Genomic DNA, 19,790 nt, shown 5'->3' on the forward strand with positions numbered 1-19,790 from the left:
TTTATCGCATCTTATATACCATTTACATGGATAATAATTTAAGACCAAATTGAAATCGTAAAACTATTTCTTTCTATTTCAGTAAATTCGTTTAACCAGTTTTACATGATTTATTACATATTCTTAGAATCTAAATTTATAAAGTATATATAACTTAATAGCTTACAGTTATATAATGTGCGATGAATTTGTGAGAAAGACAAGAAATGATTTCAATAAATACGACTTGTTTTATCCAAATCATATTACAGAACATTATTAACACATTAATTTTATTCAAAGTACATCAAACAACTTTCTATATATTATTTACTTCAATTGCACTAGCTTTAACCATTATCTCCATATTTTCTTTTTGCTAATATATAAATATCGTTCTTAATAATTACGATCATTCGCAGTGTTATATAACATTTTACAATTGTTAATTATTTTCTAGAATTTTTCAAATTATCCTTAAATAATTATTACAGCTCGTGTATTTATATGCGTGCTTTATTTCCTTTAAATTCATAAGTATAATAAAATTAAATTAATAAAAGAAAATTAAATCGGTAAATTAATATAAGAAAATTAAATTAATAAATTGATACAATAAAAGAAAATAAAACTAAGATCCGTCGATTTATTCCTATCCTCTTTCTAACTCGAGAGCAAATAACTGTTCCATTTGAAATCGGTCACCCGGTAGATATCACCGTACCGCCACATAGTTTTCTACTTTTCACGCATTACTTGACAGCAGGCATCATGTATCATAGCACGTGCAGCGTGTAAAAACCGTAGAACAGACAGAGCACGACTATCCTCTAGTTACCAATTATTTGTATATTCATAAATTCAAAACGTATGATATTATTCATGATCCCTTTTCGCGCGATAATACGAGTTATCCTGCGGGATATATTCTTTTATTTCGCCATTGCCTCATATGTTCGTCGTTCATGCATCTGTTATGCGAAACGGCATTTAAAATGCGTTGCAACAATTGGCTCATCGCTCGCAAATTGATGCAGCGAGCGCTGCAATTGTTCTCTTGAAAAGAGTTTTATTCGAAAAAGGTCGAAATAGCAGAAACAGCGTCGGAACATATTAGAAATTATAACTATCGTTTCTAATTGCCATTATTAACGATTGCAAACATTGCGATAGTTATTTCTAATTATTATTAATTATTGCAATGTAATTATTATTATCTTGCAATACATAGTTATTACTATCTGTAAGTACTATTTTTGAAAAATAGATATATCAATTATACTAAAAAAACAATATCGATATCTATTCCAGAAAAATGGTGGAAAAAGTAATAAGAAAATGACATTAAGCAATATTGGAAGTAATTTCTATCTTATAAGATATTTTGAATTGCCTGTGTTAATATGAAGGGATGATACTAACGTTGGTAAATAAAAGAACGTTTTATTTATTTTTTTTGAATGATATACAAAGCAATTCGAAAATAATGTCAACAAGTACGACTTGTAATATTTATTATTATTTCTAATTATTACTGTTAAATAAGTATTCGATCGTTTTTTGGATTATGAATCTCTCAGTCTCTTCGTACAAGGAAGTTGTATAAAAGTTGTTTGGTTTGGGAGAAGAAACATAGCAATGGAAATTAATTTTTCTCAATTACGAGGTACAGAAGTATCAAGGCTGTTGGCTTCTTCTTTTTTTGTTTCGTAGACGAAATTACAGGCGTTTGTTAAATATGTTTTATAGTACATCGCAGACTGCACTGCATTCGAGTCAAAAAGCAAATTGAAGTAAATGCTTGCTTTCGAGTGGTGAAAGTATTTGAGTTAATAAAAATCGAAATTCGAAGTTTATTTCTGCGTCACTGTTTCGTGGAAAGGTTAGTTCCGTTGGTTTATTGGATACATTTCAAAACGCATACCCGGATTTCTGATGTAAAAACACATAACTGTATCGAAAGACGGATAACACTGATCTTGCGATCCTCACGATTAATGATCCGAATCCCATATTTCCCCTTCCACATCAAACGACATTCTTATATCCGTAATAGTCTACAAATCGATCAAAGGCACGTAAACTTACTCTCAATTATTTAGAATGGTTAGTATCACAAGTTTGAATTTATTTATTTATTTAGTTTTATTTAAGAAAGTGTAAAATAACACTGTAAATTTATTCTACCAAGTTTTAGCGATTTGCACATTAATTAAAAATCACATGGTATTACCTATAATTACCTGTTTTTATTAATATCGCAATTTTGGATTTGTCTTGTTTTAGAAAAAAGAATTGTATAAGACATTTCAAATTTTTTCCGTAAAAATTTCACAACACACAAATCGATTAAAGGCTCGTACTATTATCCTTAATTATTTTGCATGATTAATATCGCAATTTTGGATTTGTCTTGTTTTGGAAAAAAATATTGTATAAGACATTTCAAATTTTCTCCGTAAAAATTTCATAACACACAAATCGATTAAAGACTCGTGTTATTATCCTTAATTACTTTGCATGATTAATATCGCAATTTTTAAATTATTAAAAAAAGAAAGATATCGAATAAAATATTCCAAATTTATTTTGTTTAACTGGTATTTTTCAATTTAAACTCGTTCAAAAATTGTTTACTATGCTTTATCAGTTATGAAAATGAATTTACTATATTAGCTACATTACAAAGACACGTTATTTAATAGTTTAATAACACGAAACAGACCTACTCGTTCATTTCCTGGCAGATCTGGATTCCACACATGAAGAGTTGAAAATATTGCAAATTCGTCTTACTCGTTTAACAGTTGGATGATACTAAAGATACGTAGTAATGGACACTCGAAGTCGCTTAATGCTTTCCATTTTAAATTACAAGAGGAACAGTTGCTGTACAACTTTTTCACTGCCACAATCATCGATAAACGTGCTATAATTTCCGGTTCTTTCCAGACCAGTCCTTTTTGGATCCGCTTTAGAGCAGCTCCGTCTAATCATTCCGGATTTAAACACTCGGCACCTCTCTTAATCACGGAGCGCATTAATTTATTAATCAACTCTTTCACCGTTAATTAAAATACCGACGCTGGATACTAAACATTACGGTACATAATATTTACTCATGGCAATATGGTACATGGTCGTCTAACTAAACTTGTTATCCACAGGTCGAAACATCAGACGTAGCAATTAGCCACTCCGACGTTCGAAACCATCATTGGCGGATCAGCGAGGCGTAAACTGCTTAACACGAGGAGCCACGAGAAATGTTACTTTCGTTTTTCGCGGGGAAATCGTGTTTGGCCGAGCAACGGTTGCATGAGCTGCAGGAAAAGTGTCGTAAGGGTACGTATGCACGACGGTGGAACGAACAGGTTGGCAGGAAGAATTGAACGAATTCGTTAGAGGCGACGAACAAGTCACCGAGAATATTTAAAAAGCAAGAAAATAGCCAACTTTACGCAAATAACCAACTCTGGCATTGGATACCGGCCAGGGAAAACCGGCAGCGTCTATTAGTATTCCCCATGACGCTCGATGAGCAAGAATTCAGCTTCCAAGAAGAGCACGTCGATGCACGAGCATAATTGCATGCAGGAAAGCTGGTACACGGAAGGTGTACTTTCACGTGCACGAATCATTGCACGCAATTTGTTGATTCAGCGTTTCACGAAAAGCATCGATGCAGCGAGAGAGAAGACTGCGCCATTGAATCAAGGAGAAGCTCATTATAGAATAGGAAAAGAGGAACGCACGGATATCCTTTGGACCGTACGATGAAACGTTCACTGTATTACGTGATAATTCATTAACGAGGGAACTCTGATATTCTGTTTTTGTACAAATTTGTAAATATCGCGTATTCTGTATCGTGTAAAGCGGACACTCATAACGCATCAGAGTTTCCTTATGACGGTAGCTGAAACTCGCGTTTGTTTACATGGAAGAAGTAGCATCGCGAGCGTGCTCGAGTAGAGATTTTGCAACGTATCGAAATTAACGAGGAAGACCCAGCGAATTTCTTGGGTATTACCAACATTGGTCTGTCATTAGGCAATTGTTAATTATCGAGATTGCGATATTTATGATCGCAGAAAGCGACGAATCCTTATTGAAAACATGGCAACGGAGAGAGAGGAAGCAGTACCAGGATCACCTTGGTACGCGAAATTCTTCGAGTACTGGAGGAACAGAAATCGAGTGGGCCCAGGCAAGGTGGAGCTTCCCGACTGCGACTTCTTCATCGTGGGACCAAGACGCACTCTGAGGATCCTGAAACCGACTTTGAAGAGATACTACGAGAACACCAACGACAGGCCCGAATCCATCATCGACAATTTCTTCACTCGTTGGTCCAGGAGACCTCACTCTTCGGGCAACTGTAGATGCTCCTTTCGACAGTCGAAACGAGTGAGCACAGCCGAGGAACAGATCATCTCCGACGAGCTGAACAGGATCAGAACGAGCCTCTGCGAGGCGGACAAGAACGAGCGTGCGATCGAGGAGCTCGAGCAAAGAGTATCGGTGAATTTGCAGAAGCTGCAGGTTCCTGGGCCAGAGAACGAGCCTGCCAAGGTGGAGGATAAGAGTCTCACTGGGACAAACGTGATCGACGGTGTGAGTAACGATCAACAGGCAGAGGAGCAAACGATCAAGAACAAAATCGTGAAGGATTTGGAGAAATACATCAACGTGTTACTGGAAGAGATACTGGATGACACTGTGAAGTACGTAGCAGGCGCAAACGACACTCTCGTGAAGGATGTAAAGGGTCCCAAAAATAGGGACTGTCGTTCGTCGCGGCGATCGAGCGATAAGGAAGGAAGCCCGAACGATGGAAAAGCTTGCAAGGTGTCTCGTGATGACGAGGAATCGTTCAACGACATCAGTTTCTCGTTTCATGCCGAGAAAGGTGAGGGAAAGAAATCGAGCGAGGATGAAAACCAGACGACGTTGAACGACAGCAACGGAGGATACGTGAACCGCGGTTTCATAGGCTCGACGAACGATCCCGACTCGTTGGATTTCTACCTGAGACGATCGATCGGCACGGAAGTGACACTGGAGCAGCTGGATTGCATCGATTCCGGGATAAACAGCGTGGAAACGATCGAGTTCCAACCGGATCAGGAGCCGAGCCTGGAGCAATCCTTGTTGAAGATCATCGACGAGAAGCTCGGTAGAACGGCCCTGAGGAGCAGTTGGGAGGACTTGAGCACAGGTGGCCAAGGGAACGATGCTCAGGGCCAGCCGACAAAGAGAACGGACGGAATGGTGATTCCGAGAAGTGGCGAGCAGCTGAGCAACGATCGAGGCACAGAAAGATCGGAGGTCACCGGGAAGAATGATGCGGAAAGGAGCGAGCCTGAGGATTCGAGCGTTCAAACCGCCGGAGGAATCGATATCTCGACGGATAATCTCGAAAGCGCCGTGCCCGCGGTGGATCTGAAGGAGCTAGAGGAAACTGTTAACGAGCCCAGTTTCGAGAAACTGCGGCTGGAATTCAAGGACAACAGCAACGAGTCGTCCTTCAGGACCAAAAAGGGTAACGCGATCACGAAGCTGCGGGAAAAGTTCTACACGAATCCGGTCGACGAGCCCGACCGGTGTTCTTTGGAAAACAGCAGCTGGAACGAAAAGATGGGCACTTTCGAGATGAAGGAGGAAGTCGCGCCTATTGAACTCGAGGATTACAGGAAGAGTTGGCCCAATATAGAGGAGAATCCCACCTCTACCGGTTACGAACCCGGTCCTCGAGATTTGGTCACGTTTCGTAAGAACAGGAAGCCCATGATAGTGTTTCTCCATGGTTTTGGATCGTCAGCGGAGATCTTCGAGCATCAGCTACAATACTTCTCGGCTTTGGGTTACCCCTGCATCGCGCCGGAAATGCTGGGGCACGGAATGAGCTCTGCGCCTGGTGGCTCCAGGGATTACCATTTTAGCAAGCTGCTCAAGGATTTGGATACCATTCTGTGCCATTATGCCTTCAAGCCTGGACAGAAGTGCGTCCTGGTTGCGCACAATTATGGGTAAATATTTCTTTCTTCTTTTTCTTCCTTTTTTTACTTTTTGTTCTGTTTAATGTTTTGTTTCTTTGATGTTTTTAGTTGCTTTCCGTGTTTGGTTTGGTTTCACTTGACTTGGTGCTTTGTATGCAATGGCAGAATTTTTGCTATTTTATTTTGCGAATGATAGGATTATAGGATAATTACAGTGCTATATATTTGTTTCGACATCGCATTGATTTACGATGGTTTTAGTTGCTTTCCATGTTTAGTTTGGTTTCACTTGACTTGATGTTTTGAATGCAATGGCAAAATTTTTGCCATTTTATTTTGCGAATGATAGAATGGTCATTGGATTATAGGGTAATTACAGTGCTATATATTTGTCTCGATATCACATTGATTTGCTATCTTTATTAGTTTATCTTTTACTAGGCATTTATTATTGTATTTATCTTTTGCTAGGTATTTGCTAATTTAATCATTGATAATAATACTAGTCTCGGATATAAATATTCAGTTAAATTTATTGCGGATTATTTGCAATTAGTTATATACGAATTTAATTCTGAGGCATTTTCGACGCTACAGCAGATATTAATTTTAGATTTTGCTAGATTAAAACAAGTGGTTGGTTTAATTGGGATAGAGTGCAGCTTCACGGAGTATGTTCCTGAATAGCAGACAATTGTCGAGTGCATTCACGTATTACGGATGAAATCGTTTCATGGTCGAAATCATCAACAGTGCCTTTATAATGCCTTTGAGTAACAACTGTTTTACAATTATCTCTCCGAAACAAATTTTTCCACCAGCTGAACGTGCGGTTAATTCTACGTTTAATTGCTTTTTATTATCTACTTGATTCCGTTTGCTTAACGAGAATTCAAAAATTCTTCCAATTTCGTTACAGTTATTTTCTTGAAATTAATATTACATGCTATTTATTTTTAAAAAGTATATATATTTCTCAAATCTATTTGCCCCTTACACTATCATAAGTTTTCCACACTGAATCGCATAATGACAACGTATACCTGGCACAAAACGAAAATCATGGTCGAAATCATAGTCAAAAATGTTTACACAGTTTTATAGGGAATGAAATAAGTCTATAGTAGCGTAGTAAAATCAACCTTCAATTGGTTCAATTTTTTTGCTATAGTAGAATACGTATGATTTAATATAATTTAATATAATTTATATTTATTATCTGTTATTAACTACTAATTTTATTTTGTTATTAACTACTAATTTTATATCTAATTAATTTTATTAAATATTTTCCAAGCAAAAAAATACTTATATCCTGTGTTAGTAATTAAAATAAAATTAGTTATTTTCTTTTTCAATTTTAACATAAATGCAATAATTTGTGTTCGGTCAATTTACTATTGTACTTACGTCATCAGTTGAAGTAATATCTTTTCAATGTCAATTAATTTTCCACAATGAGACCCCTTTAATCAAGACATTTAGATGATATTCGACCCTTTGAACTAATTACGATTCGTCTTCCACTCTGCATCTATCAAAAGGGGAGCATAAAAATTCCGCCTGAAAACTATACCTCGAATAGCACTTGGCCGTTCTCGTTTCATCTGGTCCCCACTCTACCTGAGAACTACTTAGGAGCAACCTCCGTCCACGTTCATTGCCATTATAAAACTGTTTGACCGTGACTAGTAGAAACTCTTGGCCCGTAATCGCGTAACTTATCTTCGACCATTTAAAAGCATCTGGTGTATCGTAATTGCCGGGTACACGCGAGACAGTGGCCTTATCGGATATCTGAAGATTACAAATTCCTCGACGTTTGAATCGTTCGCGCATCCGAGTGCGCGATCAGCGCCGCAACGCGCTCACTGAAACGGCTAATGGCCGAAGCTGAACGCGCGTTTAATCCGCGTGCCTCGAGTTCTTCAAATTCGTCGGGATGATCGATTCATTTTTACAAGAGGACTCCACGCTCCGCAGGCCTTCTTTTCGCTTTGAGTTACCATCGTAGCTCGATGCTTCAACACTTTTTGCCCAGCCACGTCCTTTTCCCGAGAAAATCGCGACTCAGCTCGGACCGTGATGCCGCTGATGGTGAACATTCGCGTCGAGTGTGTTCCCTTGGCCGTCGAATCGTTGGGTTTTTATTATGGGAATGGAACGAATGGATTATAAAGGAATACATTATTTCGTGGAAGGTCCGAATGCGGTTTTATTCCGTTTGAATTTTGGCGGGAAAGTAGAGTGATTTGGTAAATAGGAGTGGTTTAGAACGTGGAACGAATGGACTATAGCGGAATAGATTATTTTGTGGAAGGTCCAAACGGGGTTCCGTTGCGTTTGAATTTTGGCGGGAAGTAGAGTGGTTTGGTGACTAGAGATGATTTAGAACATGCAACGAATGGATTATAGATAAATATAAATATAAAGTATTAAATATTTAATTATTAAATTATTAAATTATATAAATTATTATATATATTATTATATGAATTATTTTGGAGAAAATCCGAACGGGGTTTTGTTGCGTTTGAATTTTGGCGGGAAAGTAGATTGATTTTGGTGACTAGAGATAGTTTAGGACGTGGAACGAATGGATCAAGGGAATATCGAAGTGAAGATTATTTTCAGACTTATTGAGGGAAGGTTGAACAACGGGGTATTGTTGCGTTTGAATTTTGGTGGGAAAGTTCGGAGATTTTTCCTTTATGAAATCTGAGATTAAATTAATATTAGAAGTATCGACTTGCTATAGTATGTATGGATAACGGTAATTAAATCGATGCGATAAAAATGAATAGGTACCTAAAATAATAATTTTATTTGAACACGTGTTAGTGCAGGTTAATTTTACCAAAAGCATCAGTATATTTTTTATAACTACAGAAAATGACAAGTATGAAACCAGTTATTTGATCAGTCTGATGCATAATTTTGTTTATGGGTATTTGAGATGAATTTACTAATTGGACTTAAGGTTTATTTTTCCTTTTCCTTTTTTCTTTTTGGTGTGCTATGAAAGTGTAGTGATTATGTCATACGAATAATGTAAAATAGCCAGAGAGAATAAAGCTACCTCGTAAAGCTCCATTTTATCTATAATCTTGCAATTTTAAAATCGTATAAACACTATCCGTGGTACGTTATATAAATCTAATTTATAGGAATGATCGTATCCTTACCAGATTATCGTGTTTTCCATGAACTTTTCGATTTTTTCCAAGAGGTTATATGTAGCTTTACAACTTCTATTCAATAATTTTGCAATTTTCTACGAACTATAATCTCCTGTTCGCAATATGCTAAGATTCGATCGATCTCTAACGATTTTCCTCGATAAATTCTTTATTCTATTTTTGATGTACATAGATATTATATTTATTTATATATCACTTTATTTTTGGTAATTTCTAATATTAGTATTTAACTCATAATATTTTATAGGTTAAGAATGAACGTAATATTAGAACAAGTACTATATTATAGTACACGATATAATGTAATATTTAATATAATAATAATATAGTATACAGTGTAACGTAGAGCTATTATAATACATAAGAGGTATGGTAAAACCCTCTTGCGATCGAAGCCATATTTCAACTATCAAAAATAATCGAAAATCTTCTATTGTAGTATTTTTTCAGGTATTAATTAATTAATTAATACGAACGATAGCTTTTCAATCATTATTCAATTATTGATACGTACATGTTATAATTAATTTGTATAATAATAATATAGTATACAGTGTAACGTAGAGCTATTATAATACATAAGAGGTATGGTAAAACCCTCTTGCGATCGAAGCCATATTTCAACTATCAAAAATAATCGAAAATCTTCTATTGTAGTATTTTTTCAGGTATTAATTAATTAATTAATACGAACGATAGCTTTTCAATCATTATTCAATTACTGATACGTACATGTTATAATTAATTTGTATCGATATATTTTTCACTGGTTAATTAATTATTAATCATGAAGTAATTAATTATGAGCTAATTAATTAAGAACCAAGGAATCCTTGGTATCAAATCTTCAAGAACGACATACAAATCCCGATTTCTTTCGAATATATTACTTTTTCGAAATAAGTGAACAATATTCTTATCTTAATAATTTTCTTAATAATTTATCTATTATTATATTAATATTTTATAACTTATATATTATATAGTGCTATATGCTCTATTATTATTATTATATCAAAAACCATATTATATCATATACTGTAATTCAGTATTTAACCCATTACTGTATTTCTACTTAACCTATAAAATATTATAGGTTAATGAAAGACTTTCATTTGTGATCCCATTCATTGCCAGATGATTAACTGGAAGCATAATAATCGGAGATACATCAGGCATCGTATCATTTTATCTGACCAAAAATTGCTTCTTCTTTTCCCTCCTCATTCATCCCCTTACTACAATTTATAGGTAGGAGTAGTACACTTTACAGGGTGCGTGAAATATAGTTTCACCTGTTTTAATTATACGAGATGTTCAAATGTGTAAAATGTCCTGTAATCTTCTCCCCTGGTGCGACTGTAATTTCCAGTGGTGGCAACTTAGTAACTACAATATTGCGTACGTACATTAATTTATAGTGCGTAAGATGTCCCAGGAAACGCGGACAAGCTGTATCATTATGTACCATTATGCGTGTTTAACCTGCATACGTGCAAGTGTAAACCGTTTATCATGTTTGCAAACGTAAATCAGTTTCTCTACTCTTCTGCTGAAGTGGAACACATATATTAGCACGCGTTAGTGGCACGAAAATAAAAATGAATCATGTGAACTTAAACTTTGTTGCATTTGAAGAGGCCTAGTTCATGAACGCGTGAAGTCATTGGGAATAGAGCGATTGAATTGGGTGCTGTTAATTAAGTGAATATATCGTGATGAATATTTGAAAAATTTTTTTATGATTATCATGAAATTCAGTGCTATGGGAAAATTTATATAATTATTTTGTTATAATAAAATTTGTGTAATACAATTTTTCGTTATAAAATACTGGTTGTTAGTTTTTGTAATAGAATATATTCTAGTAAAATTTATGCAATTTTTTATTACAATATAATATATTATACAAATATTTGTATTATAATTATAATTATAATTAATACACTTACATTTCTATTTCAATCAGTTCCGTTTCATTTTAACATTAATTATGTCAGAAGCCTTATGCAGTAGTACGTTGGAAACTAAGGTAAAGATGTTATATACATACGCGTGATACAAATCTCTAATTATTCAAAGAATCTTATCCTTTCATCTATATCCTGTTACGATAACTGAAAAAAAAAAAGAAAACAACCGTACATTAAATCCAACTTTCTCTTTCGATTAAACTCGCCAACATAACCTCTTTCCCCCGTCTTACAATTAGACCCTTATCGTATACACGTAACTTTCGTTCAGCACGAAACACGTCGATTCTCATCATGTAGGAAAAAACCTTAAAAAAAACACGTGTCAATAAATTGTACTAAAAAAAAGAAGGAATTAAAACTAAAAATTCGATTTACCTCTATTCGTCGTGAAATTAATTTCGAACTCTGTTTCAGCGATTTGTAGATAAAACGACGACTTTAATTTCAACCTTATCCGACTGGCCGCATTTGCGTTTGAACGTTAACGCCGGAGCTAACGCATGCTGAGTCCAGTAGGAGATCATTTGAATTGCAAAGGCTGCGTCGTTATTGCGCACCTCTTGATCCGTATCAATTCGCTTTTGAAACTAGAGGATAGTCGTCCACGCTTGATCCCGCGTTTACATTTTTCACGCAACGATATGTTGTCGATTCTCAGCCGACGGCAGTGGAGAGCGAGAGTTGCGGAAGGTGGAGTGAGAGAAGAGAAGGAGTGGTGGAAGGAGAAGAAGCGGTGGAAGGAGAAGGAGTGGTGGAAGGAACAAGAGTGGGGAAGGAAGAGGTTGCACATATGGCTGGTGTATCGCGTGTATCTTATCAGAGCTTTACTCGTAAATCTGCGAGATGGCCTGTGTCAGAGATTCGCGCGAAACGCATCATGCATCTCGAGTTGTATTAGGAGAGCGTGTTAACGTTTTTGTTTCTTATCTGTCATCTTTTATGTTTCTATTCTTTCTTTTTATTTCGTGATATTCCTATACGATATGTGGAAAGTAAAATTTCTTATTATCACTGCATGTTCGCTATGTTCATAGGGTAACGAGTGCAACTTTTTCTTCGTTAATTACGATGACGTCAATTTATGGCAACGTTGAAAAGTTTTGAAAGTGGAATAATAAAGCAAATATAATGAAATATATAATTTTGCGAAAGTTGTTAAAGGATGAGGAATGTAGGAGAGCAAATAGATGATTTATATTTAAGATAGTTCATTTTTCCGATTCTGTGGATTATGAAGAATTAATTCTGTATATAAAATCCTGCTTCTCAAGAATATTTCTTTTTTTTTAAAGATATTTTACTTCAAAATTTTTACAGATACTTTTTATTATTGTATTTTTCCATTTCTCTACTGTATAATTTATGTAAATTACAAAATATTTTTTTTAAACATTTTTCTGTCTTCGATTGAATCGCAGCATTTGAATTGCAAATTTTTATGAAAGTAGTTACCTCGATATGACTAATAGTACTAACAATAAGTTATATCTCGAGTTTATTCATTGCTTATGAGATAATCGTTTGAATCACTGTGTCTTCAGATAAGGCTAGATACGACGGAGTTATCCGTCAGAACATGTTATTTCGGTTTTTTATTCAAAGTGAAAGCGATTTAATTAGTTAGTTTGATATAGTAGAATCTTTGTTATTCAAACTGTTATCGAAACATTTTACTAGTCAAATGCTTTACTATCTAAACGTTTTGGTATCTGAACCGTATATTTTCGTCATTACTTTGATATAAAATAAGTGCTACATGCATTAACACCTGGTGGGTAACGGTATCAGAGAAAACATGATACTAACTGCTGAAATATATTTTAAAAGCTATATATACAATGTGTATTGAAAGTAACTAAAAATTATAAATAATTAATGTAAGTAACAGACAAAATATTTATGCTACTATTTTTTATTTTTATTACTTTCATATAATTTTATATTTATATTTATTAATTTTTTAAAATATTTATTTTATAAATCAGCTATAATTTTTTATTAAAATATACCCTTTTCCTTGCTAAAAATATAACACTTAAATTCTTAAATAATTAAAAAAGTATATTTATATTAGATTTTATTTTAAAAATCTCGTATAAAATAATTATCATAGCAAAAGATAAATGTACACTGTATTTAGATACCAAAAACAAAAATTTAATTTCCATTTAATAATAGTATTAATGTAATTATACTTACAAAATCTTCCCATTAATAATTACTTCCAATTAATAATACTTCTAATTATATAGGAAACCAGTATCACATTCCAATTACAACATTCCATAAAAATACACTTTTATTCTTCACATTATACTTTCAAAGACGTAATATTCTTTTACCTTTATCGAACCTAACTCCCACCACACGCCATCTTCTGTTTACTAACTAATAATCGATCTCAGTCTTCGCTACAAACTTCAAATATAATCAGAATAACATAACCTGACTTTACTTATCCGTATAATATACGTAAATATCACAATAATCTATTTAGTTCTTCAACAGATTTTCGCGATGTTCCATAAAAGTTCGATGACTTTTTATTGTGCAAATCGCTAATGAATACGGCCACTCGGCTGGCAAGCACGACCTACACGTGACGATGCCGTAATAACGAGGCGAGTTCTATTAATTCTTCGTGCGACATTGCAACACAACATATAGGCCGCTGGCTACGTTCACGGACCACGTACAGTTCAATAGCCGTTCCTCGGTTTAGTTGCAAAAATTAACATCTATATCCTACACGGATTGCGGCAATGAGTTAAGACGGCAATAAACGCGTGGCGGACACGCGGTATGAATTATACAAAGGGACATTAACCATCGGATACATGTATAAATTAAACAGGATCTCTGGATTTTGTCAATGAGTGTTTTGGAAAGCTGTTAAGAGCCTCACAAAGGCGTCCCGGGGTGTTTGGGTGCTGGTCAATCTCATTGAAACAAGGAATCAATATATCATGCTGATTTTTTCCTCATTCTTTAATAATTTCTTGTTGGCCAGCTTTATACTGCAAGGCTATACATTGTAAAGGATGTATCTCTTTGAAGAATTCAGCTTGACATAAGCTGAAATAAGATAAGACTTGTACTTTTTGTTTAAGTTTGAAGGTGGATAATACTTACATGAATGATAAAAGTACATTTGGTACTTGAGGTACAAGGAACTTGCATTTCAGGATGATATTCCTTTTTTGAGGCTTTATGTTGCAAAGTTATGCATCGCAGAGAATGGGTCCTATTCAAGAATTCAAGTTAAGATGAGCTAGAATAAGATAGTATTTGCTTTTTTATTCAAGGTGGAAGTGGGAGAATATTTGTATGAATGATGAAAGTACATTTATTACTAGGGATGTAGGGGATGTATGTTTCAGTATGGTATTTTTTTTTGAGGCTTTATGCTACAAAGTTCTGCATCGCAGAGAATGGGTTTTCTTGAAGAATTCAGATTAAGATAAGCTTGGAATGGAATAGAATTTGCTTTTTTATTTAAGATTAAAATCAAGTAATATTTGTATAAATAATGAAAGTATATCTACATCTGGGTATGTGGAATATTTGTATTTCAAAATTGTTGTTTATATAAAAGGTAAAGATAAAAATAATTAAAATAAAAAATAGGAAAGAAAAATAAAATAAAAGACAAAATTTACTTTTATATTACAGAGGTTACAAATTAAATATAGATAATGTAATTTCTCCTTTCTATTTAGTTTTATTTTGCTTCAATCCATTAAAAAGAAAAAAAGAAAAAATTCATCATGTGCTGGAAAGTGTAAAATGATAAACATTTTTTCATTAAATAAATATATAATTATTTTAAATTATCTTACTTCCATAAATTAAATTGAAAAACTATGTAAATATATTTTATCTTCAATTAAATTAACCTCTATACATGTTAGAAAAATTCTGAAACTGAACTAGTTAATCAGGGTCAGATTAAAGAAAACGTGGCAACTTTCATAGTAGTAGAAAATATCTACGCACACGTGCAATAATAAAGCAACGATTGCATCATTTTTCATTCATTATAGATGCAGTTTTGCAGCTGCCTTGGCCTGTAAATACGACAGTAGTATCCATCAGCTAGTCCTGATATCAGGAGGTGGTCCAACACCTTTAGCAGCTCCCAGCACCGAAAGCGCCGGCCACTGTTGCCTCAGAGCAATATTGGCGCCTTTTTTAATGTGCGGCCTTCACAGAGATATATTATATTCTGCGAGAGGCCGTCAACACCCTTACTGCGGTCCTGAGCCGCCAGAACAATGGCCCTCGCACATGAAATACGTTTTGGACGGAATGGTCTGGCCGGAAGGAGACTACGTGTTCCATAGAAGGATATGTACGCCGACGCTTCTTATACATGGCTTAAGGGACAATAAAGTGTCGCTCGTGCAGGATAATTTTATAATTAAGAAAATTGTAAGTTTAGAAAAAATATAAAAATTAGTATTATTTTAGAATCGTACCTGAAAAAATGTTACTGTGAGTAGTGACTGATATTTTGTATAATTCTGTTTGTGTAATTGCTTAGTACTATGAAAAAAGATATAGTGGCAATATTTTCTTAGCACAATTTTATTGCAGGTTTAGACCACCTATTAATTTTAATTTCAATAGAATATTTTTCAATAGAATTCAATATGTACTTACTTATCAAAAATTTAATTGAAATGTATGTTTGTTAATCTAAATAAAAAAAAGAAGAAAAAGAAAATATTCAAATACAATTCCATATAAATTATGTATAATACTGTTTAATTGTATGGTGGAAATAATCTGTATACTGTATCTGTATACTATAATTATTCACAGTAAAAGCTTTTTCAGTTGTTTCATTAATATTAAAATGCTTATCTTCAGTTGGAGATAATTCAAAGTTTTGAATTGCTTAGAAAACATAGACAATTTAAAAATAACTTTTATTTTCTTTTTAGTATTAATTGTAATTGTTACGTTTCATATTTTAGACCATGATGAAAGCTTTCCTCGAAGCGATTCCAACTGCTGGTCATACTCCTATGACTGATTGCCCGGAGCAAATCAATCATATGATACACTGTTTTATAGACTTATGGAAGAACAAGAAATGGTAGCACTAAAATAAGTAGATACATGTGTTTACAAAAAGGACAATTTGTGAATCATGTTATTATATAATAAGATTATATTTAAATCAAGTTCTTTGTACGGGTATTTCACTCATTGTACATGAAAAAGAGAGAACAAAACGTTATGGTGCCTTATGCTTAATTTGCAGCGGCGAATTTAATGCATCGAAACAAAGATTAAAATCTATTGTACAGAATCTAGATTTTACACTGGTGAAAATTTGTTTGTATAGATCGCTATTTTATACAATTTAAATGAAGTAACCAAGTTTTTGTATAATTATTTTTTTATGAACTTTTGTCTAATGTCCTGTAGCTGAAAAAGTAACAGATAAGATACTCGCGTTTGTAAAGTTGTATAAGTCTGCAGAGTAACTGTGCCAAAACATGTACACGATTGTTAACTGTTCAAATTTACGAAGTTACAGAAAGGTTGTTTGTAAATGAAATTGTAAAATACAATGTAGAGGCTATATAGTAGCGTATAAGTTATACCAAAGATGATTTATACAGTGTTATTTTATGTATTCTACCGGAGTATAACTTATTCGTTTACAATAAAATTGTGTACAGATATTTGATTCGTTCATGATTACATTTATGAGTCTTATTCCACATGTTTCTTCGAACCACCTAATCAGTCATATGCGTGTTTGCATTCTTTTCGGTTATCATTTGATATCAACGATTTAGGAGTAACTTTTGATTGAGTGGATTTTCTGGAGATTTCATCCATTCCTTCTTTAATATTTGTTTTAATTGACTTAACCTCAGAGTAGGGTTTTGTTCTTTAATGACAGGCATCATTCTCTCCTCAAAGCTAGCATATGCAGCCTTTACACGTTTCTCTGGGTGACGATCAATTTCAGCTTCTTTTGTACTATAAAATACAAATGATAATAGCAAATAACTAATAAACTAATAAACAAATCGTTTTTATTTAAAATATTAGTACCATTCTGATTAAATTAGTTTTACCTTAAAACAGATAAAGCTTCATCTATTCCATGAGCAGTTTCTCCTTCGATTGTTAACCTATTCAAATTCTCCTCAATTGGTTTTTCTTCTTCTCTTTTTTTCGTTGCTGCTTGATTCCGCTTCTCTGTTGCAGCAACTATTTCTGCTCTAGTTATTTTAGCAACAGGTTGCTTACCGCCCACTTTTATAGTTGCCATTTCCTTTTCAAGCAGAGCTTTCACTTCTGCTTTCTTTTCCAATTGTTGTTGACGTTTTCTTTCAAATTCTTCCTATAAAGTGAATTATAAGTTGTTAAAGAGGTAATTTATTAGACATACAGATATGAAATATATAAATTTGATAACAAATAACGTTTAATAAATATGGATCAAATACCTGCTTTTGTTTCTTTTTCAACAACTGTTTGTCATCATCTTGCCAAGCTTTTTCTTCTGCTTCAAGAGCTTTTTTTGTATTTTCAGCTTCCTTCGCAGCTGCTTTTCTCGCTCGAGCAGCTACGGCTTTGCTATTTTCACCCGCGAATTTTTTGGGCATATTGACCTAAAAATATTATCATGCTTATAATAATAATATAATTAAAAAACTATTGGTAATAAGATTCCTTGTCACCATCTATTTATCTGTAAAAATATTATATAAATTGTAATATTTGCAATACTATCATAAACAAAACTCTGTAAAATTAAATGTCTTAATAATTCGCGGTAATAGAGTATTCCACTATAATTTGGTTGGTAGTACTGCTACACGTGCGCAGATGTATCAGTCAGTAAAGTTATAGAGGTTAAAGAATCATTAGAATCATCTTTAACTCCAGCTATTTAAATTCGAAATATGGTTCGAGTGATTTATAAATTATAAATGACGTGTTACTTTGGAAATACATATCAACGGAGAAAATTTTTGCAATATTTTACAAATACTTGTGAAATGTCGAAACAAGGATCAAAGAAAGCTGGAAAAAGTCAAAAATCTACGGTTAACGAGGTCAGTAAATAGTATAAATTGTAACTTACCGATTTCGGTTGAGAGTATTAATATTTACTGTGATCGAGATTTGATCACCTATTAAGAAAATAACATGACATTTTCTATGATACACCTTCTACTTATATTTAATACTACTAGGTGTCGCTTGCGAATTCACGAATGGCAACATTATATTTGCAACTCACTAGATGTTTTACAAAAGATGCCAATTTTTTTCGATTCTAGCAATATACTTTATTTTTTGAATTAAAAAATATATACGAATGCTATTATTATTTCAATAATGTTACAGGTATAACATATAATTAATATAGTAATTATGTCTCATATGATATTTCAAAGTGTATCAAAATTTTAAGTGACGTCGTATTTTTTTAAAATAATTTTAACAAACAGATGAATTTTAATAGGAATCTAAAGGACCAATAAGCATAGGTAAAGATGGAAATGTTATTATAAAAATACAAGCAAAACCTGGGGCGAAACATAATAATATAACAGGTGATGACATATCTGCAATTTTTAAAACCAAAGTAAAAGTAGGATATCAGATATATGTGAAGGTGTAAATTCCTTTGCAGATATTTCTGACGATGTTGTGGGCGTCGCAATATCCGCACCTCCGGTTGAAGGTGAAGCAAATACGGAACTCGTGAAATACTTAGCTTCCGTATTCGGACTAAGAAAGTCTGATGTATCGTTAGACAGAGTCAGTTCAATACTTATTAATCGTCTTTTTCCTTTATTCTCGATTTAAACTCTCATCTTTTATAGGGCTCGAAAAGTCGACAAAAAGTTGTAGTAGTGTCTGGAACCACAGTGGAAAAGGTTTTGGAAAAATTAAAGGGAGAGATGCGAACCTGAGAATAGCAACAATTTATTGTTAACGCATTTTTACCTTTTGTTATGCTAACAGCTGTTTCTTTTACGTTTGTATAATGTTATACTCTGTTCATTTTGATAAGTCATATTTACCGTGCATAAATATGGCAATCACGTCAATATAACATATTCAATTAATTTATACAATAAAAAAGTAATTTTATACAATTGTTACGTCGTAAAAGTAATTTGTTAATAACAATATTAATTTCAGCAATTAAATATATGTATACTAACGTAGCTTGCTAACGCATTCAAGCTTCCTTTCGGTGCATATATCGATTCTATAACGTACACTTGCTTATTCGTTAAAAATATTATTTACAATATTTTTATAAATATCTAAAATATTACAAATATTTTTCAACATATTTAAAATATTGTAAACAACATTTTGTAACTCATTATAGACATTTACAAGGTATTAACAGGAATTATATAAATCGCTAAATTTAAAAATCTAAAATTATTAAATTATAAAATAAGATCTGTCTTTTATATATTCTTTAAATTTAATTAAACGAATATCGCATAATGGAATGCAAAAATAATGTCTTCATCCGCCACATATAAGTACATTCTTATTCGTTGTCTCTATTGTTTTAATTCTTTTTAGTTAAACAAATATAAATACATCTGTTTATCTAGTTAAGTTTAATTCGA

General features: G+C 33.4%; 3 protein-coding genes across 3 annotated transcripts; 2 read left to right on the forward strand and 1 right to left on the reverse strand.

The window, feature by feature from the left end:
* The first annotated feature begins 3,156 nt into the window (after positions 1 to 3,156).
* Positions 3,157 to 16,262, forward strand: LOC108553534 (uncharacterized). The gene is made up of 3 exons (XM_017908473.1): positions 3,157 to 6,011; positions 15,201 to 15,588; positions 16,137 to 16,262. The coding sequence occupies exons 1-3, from the start codon at positions 4,099 to 4,101 to the stop codon at positions 16,260 to 16,262; spliced, it is 2,427 nt and encodes an 808-aa protein (XP_017763962.1). The 5' UTR covers positions 3,157 to 4,098.
* Positions 16,263 to 16,362: 100 nt separating this feature from the next.
* LOC108553530 (coiled-coil domain-containing protein 124) lies at positions 16,363 to 18,348 on the reverse strand. Its single transcript, XM_017908469.1, has 4 exons — positions 18,272 to 18,348; positions 17,631 to 17,795; positions 17,256 to 17,524; positions 16,363 to 17,157 (listed from the first exon to the last, which is right to left on the reverse strand). The coding sequence occupies exons 2-4, from the start codon at positions 17,787 to 17,789 to the stop codon at positions 16,959 to 16,961; spliced, it is 627 nt and encodes a 208-aa protein (XP_017763958.1). The 5' UTR covers positions 17,790 to 17,795; positions 18,272 to 18,348; the 3' UTR covers positions 16,363 to 16,958.
* On the forward strand, positions 18,045 to 19,456 carry LOC108553531 (UPF0235 protein C15orf40 homolog). Its single transcript, XM_017908470.1, has 4 exons — positions 18,045 to 18,242; positions 18,656 to 18,746; positions 18,827 to 18,954; positions 19,020 to 19,456. The coding sequence occupies exons 1-4, from the start codon at positions 18,117 to 18,119 to the stop codon at positions 19,107 to 19,109; spliced, it is 435 nt and encodes a 144-aa protein (XP_017763959.1). The 5' UTR covers positions 18,045 to 18,116; the 3' UTR covers positions 19,110 to 19,456.
* Positions 19,457 to 19,790: the final 334 nt, after the last annotated feature.

This window comes from Eufriesea mexicana, unplaced genomic scaffold (assembly GCF_001483705.2).
Source record: "Eufriesea mexicana isolate 0111107269 unplaced genomic scaffold, ASM148370v2 scaffold10888, whole genome shotgun sequence".
NCBI classification, from domain to species: domain Eukaryota; kingdom Metazoa; phylum Arthropoda; class Insecta; order Hymenoptera; family Apidae; genus Eufriesea; species Eufriesea mexicana.

Coding starts and splice junctions, on each gene's coding strand:
- LOC108553534 (XM_017908473.1), top strand. CDS start 4,099: ATGGCAACGGAGAGAGAGGAAGCAGTACCAGGATCACCTTGGTACGCG. Junction 6,012..15,200: donor CTGGTTGCGCACAATTATGG/GTAAATATTTCT, acceptor CATTCATTATAG/ATGCAGTTTTGCAGCTGCCT. Junction 15,589..16,136: donor ATTTTATAATTAAGAAAATT/GTAAGTTTAGAA, acceptor TTCATATTTTAG/ACCATGATGAAAGCTTTCCT.
- LOC108553530 (XM_017908469.1), bottom strand. CDS start 17,789: ATGCCCAAAAAATTCGCGGGTGAAAATAGCAAAGCCGTAGCTGCTCGA. Junction 17,525..17,630: donor TGAAAAAGAAACAAAAGCAG/GTATTTGATCCA, acceptor TTCACTTTATAG/GAAGAATTTGAAAGAAAACG. Junction 17,158..17,255: donor GAAGCTTTATCTGTTTTAAG/GTAAAACTAATT, acceptor TGTATTTTATAG/TACAAAAGAAGCTGAAATTG.
- LOC108553531 (XM_017908470.1), top strand. CDS start 18,117: ATGACGTGTTACTTTGGAAATACATATCAACGGAGAAAATTTTTGCAA. Junction 18,747..18,826: donor GAAACATAATAATATAACAG/GTGATGACATAT, acceptor ATTCCTTTGCAG/ATATTTCTGACGATGTTGTG. Junction 18,955..19,019: donor CTGATGTATCGTTAGACAGA/GTCAGTTCAATA, acceptor CATCTTTTATAG/GGCTCGAAAAGTCGACAAAA.